Source organism: Limulus polyphemus, unplaced genomic scaffold (genome assembly GCF_000517525.1).
Source record: "Limulus polyphemus unplaced genomic scaffold, Limulus_polyphemus-2.1.2 Scaffold2602, whole genome shotgun sequence".
Lineage (NCBI taxonomy): Eukaryota > Metazoa > Arthropoda > Merostomata > Xiphosura > Limulidae > Limulus > Limulus polyphemus.
In genome coordinates this window covers 152300-162396 of record NW_013668212.1, presented here as the reverse complement: position 1 = coordinate 162396, position 10097 = coordinate 152300, and the positions used below count along the sequence as shown (strand labels likewise).

At 34.2% G+C, this 10097-nt stretch overlaps 1 protein-coding gene across 3 annotated transcripts in view; it reads right to left on the bottom strand.

Moving 5' to 3' along the window:
* Positions 1-3581: 3581 nt before the first annotated feature.
* LOC106467406 (dual specificity protein phosphatase 3-like) overlaps positions 3582-10097 on the bottom strand; it is a 39330-nt gene continuing 32814 nt past the window's right edge. For all 3 annotated transcript variants that reach the window (XM_013927755.2, XM_022395585.1, XM_022395586.1), the window contains 2 exons: positions 6176-6399; positions 3582-5265 (listed from right to left, as the gene is read on the bottom strand). In XM_013927755.2, coding sequence (XP_013783209.1) covers positions 5072-5265; positions 6176-6399 — 418 coding nt within the window. In that variant the 3' untranslated portion in view covers positions 3582-5071. The remainder of the gene's footprint in view (positions 5266-6175; positions 6400-10097) is intronic.

Genomic DNA, 10097 nt, shown 5'->3' with positions numbered 1-10097 from the left:
ACGTCGAATCTGAATCACTTGAAAAAAACACGGGGGTGCTTAACTTTTTTCCAGGTGTATAGTTCCAAAGAGACTCTTGGTTCCTTTCCCAGTTGATTAGTTCCAGTGTTTTTTTTATTTATCTTTATGATATCAGTAAGGGATTTAATAATTACTGTTTAATTCAAAACACACGAGTCTAAGGCATTAATTTCAGCATAGCTACTCTATCAAAAATGACAACACTTGTATTGGTCCTTTATATTGAAATCTTATAAACAGTAGTGGTCTTAAATTTACTAGCAGCCTATATATAAACAAATTAAAATTTTCGGTAGTTATAGCATTTCTTTTGTTCAATGTGTTATTAACCATAAACTACACTACGCCAATAACTTTTCAGTAGTTTACCATGTGATTTTCAGACTTTTCTTCTTAGAATAATCTCCAAATAGAATGGATGCAATATAATGAAAAAGACACAATAATATGTACCTCATACAACTTTATGGAGCCCTACATTGTTTCAGGAAATAACAATTCCTCTCTTAAAATTTTCTAAAGTGACTGCCTCCACTACTATCGATGGTAATTCCTTTAAACCAATCACCTTGTCAGAAAAATAAATCTGCCTTAATTGGAACCTTAGCCACCTTCTACAAGTCTTAAAATTTATACCCTCTCATCCAATGCAGAATAAAGAAATCAGAGACCTTTATCATATTGATCCCCCAAAATACAGGATTTTATTCCCCACGGTAGACAGAGCATAGATGGCCCATTATGTAGCTTTGTGCTAAAAAACAACAACATACTGAAATATTTCAAAAGTTGAGTCTTAAGAAAATTTCGAGTTTTCTGTTTTTGATCGCCCGATAACATCACCTTTTACCTAGCCCTATAAAATAACCCTTGCACTACAAAATCATTCTAGTGTGCTATGCAGGAATACCATGTATTTCATACCCCCCTTATCTAATATAAAATTTTGCAAAGTTTCTCCACACATATTGTTTATTTAGTTTCAATACACAGTGTTCGTGAAGGAAGCCAGTAAGTTCCTTTTGCCTTAGTTACTCAAGAAACTAGGTCATTCAGCTAAGGTACTATATTCACTTCCTCATGAGAAATACTTCTACATTATAGGATATATAACATTTGACAGGGATCTTTTCAGTAGTAGTAGTAGTAGTAGTAGTAGTAACAGAGTACTAACTATTTCAGTACTAGCAGTAGAGTACTATTTCAGTAGTAGTAGTAGATTACAATTTCAGTAGTAGTACTAGAGTACTAACTATTTCAGTAGTACTAATAGAATACTATTTCAATAGTAGTAATAGAGTACTAGCTAATTCAGTAGTAATAGTAATAGTAGACAGTAGTAATAATATTCAGGATACAACAACCTTTAATATGAAGTGAGAGTGACCATCAATCATATGGGTGGAACCTGAATCCTGGGAAAAATGACGTTGTTTTACATATATAATGCAAAGTTTTCTCAGTCTGAGATACATTTAAGATTACTACAGAAAATAAGACCATCGTACTTAGATTTTAATACACGTAAAGCTCTCCAGTAATGGAGTGGTTTGGATTAGGGATAGAACTCGAAGGAGAAGTCAAATAGGAGGGTAAATATAGATGTCACGAACCCTCTAATCTTGATTGAATGTATCTACTCCCAAAGATAGTGGTTGTGGAATGGGAGACCAAAAGGAAGGACGTTTGTTGTTCCAATGGGTGGCAAATGCATTGATATTAGGAGACCCCAGCTGAGAGCACACCCACCAAACAACCTGTGGTTCGAGATAAATGATCTGCAACCAGATTCAGGGTACCAGGAACATGGCAAGCTAAGACCACCATGTGCTGGCTGTGGGTCCAGAAAATGAGATCCTGGGTCTGAAAGCACAGAGACCTGGATTTGGTGCCCCCTTGTTTGGTGATATAAGTGACCACTATTGGTCTTGAGGGAAAGATGGTATATGGACAACATAGATAAAGGTTAAAAGGGAGGATAGGAAAGGGCATAAAGGCCCACACTGAGATCCCAATCAGGCAATCACGGAAGGTGCATCATCCTCCCCATAGGAGAACAAGGAAGTGGGACAAAGCTCAATGAGCCACCATAAGTTTGAGAATGTTGATATGGAGAAAAAACTCCTCGACTAACCAGAGACCAGAAATCTCTCAAGAGTTGAGGTAAGCACCCTCACCCTTTAAAGATGCATCAGTGAAAAGATGTAAATCCAGATGAGATGGAGTAGGCAGAACCCCCACTGTGGTCTAACTACCAAGCCAGGTTGGCCATGATTGGTGAAGGAAGGGGAACAGGATGGTCCAAAGATCGAGTAGAAGTTCCACTGATTGAGGAGTGTCCACTGAAGGGAATGTATATGGTAATAAGATCCTCCAAGGATTCCCACATTCCAAAAAGAGATAGAACCTCTCGAACTCTGAGAGAATGTGAAGTGAGTGCCTTATGAATTGCTTGCTCCATATCCCAAAGATGAAGAGGAGAAGGCTGGGTTCTAGTGGGGTCAGAATTGAAGAAAATCCTCAAAGGAACAAGGTATTGATTGGGGGTAAGAATGAACCTCTCCACCTTTATCAGGAATCCCACCCATGCCACTTCTTGGATGAGCAGACAAGCATAGTTTCTGGACTGTGAATGGGAAGAAGCAAGCAGGAGCCAGTTGTCCATGTAATGATGAGTGGGAAGACCCATTGAGAGAAGATGTTGGGCAAAAGTTCGTACCACCTGACAAACATAAATGGAATCGAGGTTAATGCAGAAGGCAGGATCCTGAACTGGAACACCCAATCCTTATGGATGAACCAAAGATAACAACGTGACTCAGGAGCAATGGGAACATGAAGATAAGCATCCATCACATCAAATTTAATCATTCAGAGTCCCGAAAAAAAACACCCACTAAAGTGAGAGATAGAAATCCATTGTGAAGCAAGAGGGTTCCAAAAAGAAATTCAACAGGGACAGATCGACGATAGATCTCTAATCTCCCCATAGATCCCATAGATCTGTTGTGAAATGCTGCCACACAACAGGAAAGTGGAACAATCTGGCCCTCAATGGTATGGAAACCTTCATAGCATAATCTATAACACTAGTGTCGATCAGTCCAGGTGCGAAAATAACGAGGATAGGGTCGGGAGTGCCAGGAGGAAGGTAAGGGCCTGGAAAAAGGAGAAGGAGGATGGTTTAACTCCTTAAACCCAAACGGACACTGCCAGCATCCAGTTGAAAATCATGATTTACCCATCAGATGGTGACAGCAACTGGTAACATTTATGTCTCTTTGGCTAAAAACTAATCCAAACCATGTTATTATCCACCTTTTATAAATGGACCAGAAAAGTTTAAAGGTATAGTGATAATTATTAGGACATCATGAAAATTATTCTGACAAAAGTCTGAAAAAATTATGGATTTAAAGAATAAATCCATTAGCAAACTAAGAAGGCATATTCACTGACAGATTGTCAAGATTTCCTTTAAAATCTCTGCACATGTATTTGCATAATGAAAATACCATAGCATTAATACTTAAATAATAAATTCCATACAAAAATGCATACCATTTTGTACTCTTTTATTTACTATTTCAAACTGAAACATAATACTAAAATCTGGTTTTGTTGAGTAGTTAGTGTACACAAGAGCTTACCATTTATCCACTGTTTCTCAGTAAATGTGATAAATAAACACTTATTGATTGTACTTAAAAACATGATTTTTGTACATTTTGAGAGAAAATTCTCACAAAAATACAAAAATATTAATTGAATAGATTATATCTTAAATAGAAAAACAGATGGCTAGGCAATAAAATGTTGCCACTTTTCAGAAGCAATAATGGTTTCCAAAAATATAAACTTTTACAAATAAATGCAATACTTTGTTGTTTTATTTTATCAAAATTTAAGTATTAACTAAAAGAATGAAAAAAAATTTGTTTCATTAATAAGAAATTATGTTTAGCGTAAGTTCTTTTATGTTAATATGAAAAAAAAAGGCAAACAAATATGTTACCTAAATTCTTAGAAGACATACAATTGCAAGAGCTTATTCCATTGAACATACTATTTTATAACAATTTCAAATTAAATAAAAAAATTTGTTAATATTTAACTCAATCCTATTAAACAAGAAGTATAAGTTTTGGCACAGATTTACCAAACAAACTCAATAGTAGAATAGTCCACATTTTCACAGAAAAAATCTGATATTAGCATTAAACTACTATCTATATAAAATACAAAACTACTAGTAATCCTATATGTACAGGCAAGTGAAACAGTCGTAGGTGCTCATGTTTCAAATGTGTCTTTATAAAACATATATTTTTAAATTCATAAAAGAGATATATCCAAAAATAGCTTTATGATACAATTAATAATCCACAAACAATAATGACTATGAAATGTGTGGTTGCATATGTTTGTTTCAGAGTTAGTGGATACAACATGACAACAAAGAAAATACCCTTACTATTATAAGGTGGAAACACAAATCACTGGAAGTTGGCATTATAGAACTGTTGAAGTGATAAGATATTTAAATAAACAGTTATAAAATTACATATGTTTGCACACTTGTGCTACTATTGCTTTAAAACTCTGCCTATAAAGTAATTATCATTTTAGAGGCAATTATGGATGAGGTATAAGGAATTCAAATATATTAATATTTTTTCTTCAATTTTTATATTAGACATTATTCTACTATTTCCATTCCTTTTACAAAACCTGATCTTCCTGGTAGGATATACAGAGCATATAAAAACTCAGGTTCAATATTTATAATAAAACTAACTTATGAAAATTTTAACTTTTAACTGCAGGTCATGAATAAATTCAAATAAACCTGTAATCGCAATACATTTGCATAAAGAAGCAATTAAAAATAAGTTTAACATAACACATTAAATTTCTTACAGAAATAGAAGTAACTTAAAACTCAAACATGCTAATAGTAAATGACTAATTCTTTTATTTTAAGGGCAGGTATAAATCACAGATAAACATCACTTCTTTAATTTGGGAGTTAAAGTAAAAACAAAACACCTTAGCATTGACATTTTAATTTACTGTCTAATTCAACCAACTGCTGTAAAAATCCTTCATTTGGTCTTACATCTCGTTTACTTCGTAGCACATGCAGGGCCTCCTCAGCAGTCATTCCTTTTTTCAACATAAGGTAGGCAATGGCAACAGTTGATGATCGTGAGATTCCCATAAAACAGTGAATTAACACTTTACCTGAGAACATAAAAGAGAAAATGCAAAATTAATCTAGCTTTCACACGTATATAAGTATGCCATTTTGAAGGATGAGGTTCTATATCACTGATAAATCTTTTTCAGTTTTTATTTTGTGATTTTTAACAACTTAATTTGGTAAACAAAGTAGCAAAAGAAATATGTTACTGAATACACACATTGAAACTAACTGACTATGTATATAAAATTAAAATGTCTGATCAACAATAAAAAATATCAAATTCTTAGATTAAAGGATGTGTTTTTAATGTTTTCTTACATAAATGTCCCAGAGAATTTTGGAAATTTCACACACTAAAAACTATAACAATATTAAATGGAATTATATAAATTTTTACAGTAGAAATTATACCTTATTTAACTAATTTTTACTGAATTTCATGCAACTTGGTTATGTATTTACACTGTGACATGGAAATAATGAGGCAATATCAATGATATGCTTCTGATCTGGAAGAGGTTAATTTTTCCTGTGTAAATGAACATTCAATCACTGAATTTAAATCAGGAATGTTTTGTGTGATACAAACATAGACAAATAGTCTGAAGTTTCATTGACATAACACAAAATGTATAATGAGTTAGAGTTTCAATAACAACTATAAATTTAGTTTGTGGGTAGTAAGATTTATATTTTGAAGTCTAAGAAGCTTCTATCTTGAGGGCCAAATAAAAAAGCAAGTTTCAAAAAGTGCAATTTGTACACAAACTGATAGAAAGACACCAATTGGACCACTGATATATTTCAAACTAATGAAAAACAATTCACTGTGCTAGCATGTAAATATTTACTATGAATTGGATCACAAAATAAAGGTTAAGAGTCTGTGTAGTTAATGTAGATATATGTATGCATCATAAGAAACAATAACTTACAAAGAAAACATACCTCCATTTTTTAAAGCAGAATCTATAAAGTTTCCAGCTTCATCAAAATGACTTGAAATACGAGCTTGTGGAATATCTAGTATGTTCATACCCAGATACTGAACACTGATGCTATGATAATAACTCTTGCCAGTATTCACTTGGCCAATTCCAGTGCCTTCAGCAGTGTTTACAACATGAGTTATGCCTATTTGTTGAAGAAATGCTATGTTTCTGGCTGTACTCCTAAAAAGTACAATACAAATGAGAAATGCATAAATGTGTATTAACACACTACATACTACCTGAACAAGAATTTCCTTAATGTTTCTTCAACGTATACAATACAGATAAATGCAACAATAATATCAAATATATCTAGCAGATCCTTTGAGAACACTACATACAGAATCAAAAATTAATAATTAAACATTACTATCTACATAAACAATATTAGGCTGATTGCATAAGCTAACATTAAGAAAATTCAAACAAATCTAACTAATTAGGCCTGATTAGAAATTGCATAAATTAATTACCTAACTTACTAGACCATATAATGAAAAAATTAAATAAAACCAAAGCCATCAAAGAATGAAAATGAGGCAGAATTAAATACATTACTGTCTTAATTAGAATTATAAACCCTTGAACTACATTTTTACCACTTTCTGTAAATCAAGTGAAATACACTTCTAAAATATATAAAACATTTAAAATGAAATTCAGAAAGTTACATTTAAATGGACAGCAAATTGAATACATTGAGATGATTTTGCAGTTAGTCCATCACATTCTTTATCATTCTTTCAATTATACAGCAAATGTTCTCAAATATTCATACATGTTTCAAGACTTTGTCTCTGAACCAATATTGTCAATATGTGTTTCCATATGAGCAAGATGCTGACTCAACTGTTTTTGAAATTAAATGTCTTCTTTTGAAAACAACAGTAAATAGAAGGCATGGATGAGAATATGATTATCAGGAAAGCTACAATTTGAACTTCATTTTATCCCTCAAATCATAGATTCAATTCATGTAGACTTACCTTTAAAATTCTGAAAGCCTTTGCTTGAGTTTGAACTCATGCTGTCAAAATCTGATTAAAATTTTCCGAATGCTCTTTCACACATTGTAGACATGCATAACTTACCTTATGTTCCCACTCTCTAACCTTCACATGACATATTACAGTATACAAGAATCAGGTAATCTTACATTAGCTCTACTTTCCTGTCATAATCTACATTTTCTTGTTGACAGTCATGCTGTACACTTTACTACAGTGTTTTTTCTGATACAACTGTTCTGGCCACAACAGGAATTTCTATAACGTAGCTGGAAGCTTTACTTATGCAACTTGTCTGTAGCATGCAGGGCAATATTTGCTGGTATGTCAACTCTGAAAAGTTATAATTTTCCTATACTGAAAATGTATTTCTGATAGGTACTTACCTACTTTCACATAAATAGCTATTCTTGTTTAGTGCTGCCCTCTATATACAAAAAATGTTCTATTCATGCCACAAGCTTTTTACCTCCCCTCCATTGGAAATGACTGATTCCAATGCGTCTCTCATGCAAATTATAATGCGATGATCCTCTACCAATAAGAGTGGGACACACTATTGTTATGCTAGCAATGGATTCACGAAGTTTAATAATGAAGAAGAAGACAGTTGATAAAACAAAAAACATTTTATTTACAAGGTTTGAACATTTTGGAATAACTTATTCCATCTTCAGCAAAATCTGAAAATCGTGTTACAAAAATGATTATTGCTAAAAATATAACATAATCATTAGTTATGTTAGTTATTATGAAAAGTTGTAAATGGACGGATGAAACAATGTTTATATATATATTACACAACAGCTGAGTTAAGTGTGAAAACTTAGAACAATTTTAGATTTAAAGAGCTTTGTGAGTCGTTAAGGGTTGGGCAGTCTTTAGCTATGTAGAGGTCAAGGTCTGAAGATACTGTGGTAATGATAGAGAAATCATTAAATGAGATATTGTGATCTGTGGTTTCAGAATGTGAGCAAATGGATGAGTGGCTGGGTTTAAGTAGTGGATGGTTGGTTCTGTTAGATACTCCTAAATGTTCACAGACTAGTTTTTAATTGGCATTTCATTTTGCCAATGTACATGACCTTACTCTCATTAAACGTATATTTATACATGAGCCTTGAAAGTAGAAGTTTAGGCATTTGATCTTGTACTGAAATATATGTTTAATGCGAAGGCTTGGTCTGTATATTATTCTAAGCCGAATTTGAGGATAGAAGTTTTTTATTAGGGAAGAGAGTTGAATTTTAATTGGTAGGGATTGCGAACCCAGTACAAACATTCAAACCTTGTGAGTAAAATGTTTTCAGTATAGGAAAATCATAACATCCGATATGGTACACTACCTCTTCTCACATAAATAGCTAGAATCTTCCAGCAGTAAGAATGCAATACACTCTTGTTACGCATGTGACTACCTCTATTCAATTCTACCTAACTGTTACTTCGAGTTTTGGCAGAAATAGAAAGCACTGGTGTTTAGTGAGGAGGAATGGTGGGAAGTGTGACAAGAAGTAAGTACCTATCAGAAATACATTTTCAGTATAGGAAAATTATAACTTCTGATACAGCACATTACCTCCACTCACATAAATAGCTAGAATCTCACATTGAATAGGTGGAGGGACCAGTGCTAGGGAATGAAAGTGTCCAAAGGACACTCCTTGAGATGAGAAAATCAGATACGAAGATCTGATGTGGGAGACTGCACCACTTCTGAACTTGGTGTACTCTTCAACCATCTGAGAAAGGCGATGCATATATGGGTGGACAAACAGAGGGGCACATCCAAGTGGGAGAGAACTACAGCTGGATAGTGATCAGAATTATACAATATTTATGAAACTCAATTCCATAAAATATAAAAATGGGTAAAAGCAATGGATATTCCCCTTGGTGTAGTGGCTAGGGTGCAATGGACCATACACAGCAAATCAACTACATCCAAAATCCATGCTGCTGGGAACCAACATCCATGTGGGGGTAAGAAAGAGGATCATATCGATGGCAAGTCAACTGCAATCCAAAACCCAGACATCTGACGTCACCTCATATTCAAGAGACCAGAAGGAATCTAGAAGCCACCCCCCCAACTCCTGAACAGGGCACATGTGAATAAGATAAATTGATGTATCAATCCAGGAACACAACATCCGGTATCAAAAAGGTGTCTACATAATATAAAGCAACTCCCTCAAAAGTAAAACTGACCAGAATCACCCCAAGAGGAATAACATCCTCAGAGTAAGATACATTGAGGGATAGCAGAAAGGAAAGAACTGTAACAATTCCCAGTACCTCCATCGTGACCTACAACACTGATGGAGTACAAGTGAGGGAGGAGTATAGACATCCATAATACATGTGTGAGGATTTATGGTGATTGGTTCTACTTTAAATCCAAAACCTGGTCACTGGGAACCAACTTCTACGTGGGAGTAGGATGAGGGATCCAAATCGAAGGGGTGAACTGCAATTTTTGAGTCTCAATCCCTTGTTTTTTATTGGAAGATATTATGTCATCTTCACCAGCAGAACACCACCACCTTACTCTCAACTGAATGGTTATATAATCATTTCTATATTCTGTTGATATTTCATTATCACATTCAGGAGGATGCTTCCATGGTCCACCACCTCAGTGGCTTGGAAAGGGAAAGTGGTAAAGACTCTCTAACTCCACTAGAACAAAAGGGGCGTGGGGATAAAACATGGTGGAGAGTCCAGAGGAACATCAACGCCTGAGACAGTGCAATGGGTGACCACAAAACCCTATTTTTAAAAGCAGACAATACCAATTTATTCACTACAAGGCATGGCAAGGGTGGGTAGCTATCCCTTTCAGCTTTACCCATGTACTTCGTGAGTGGG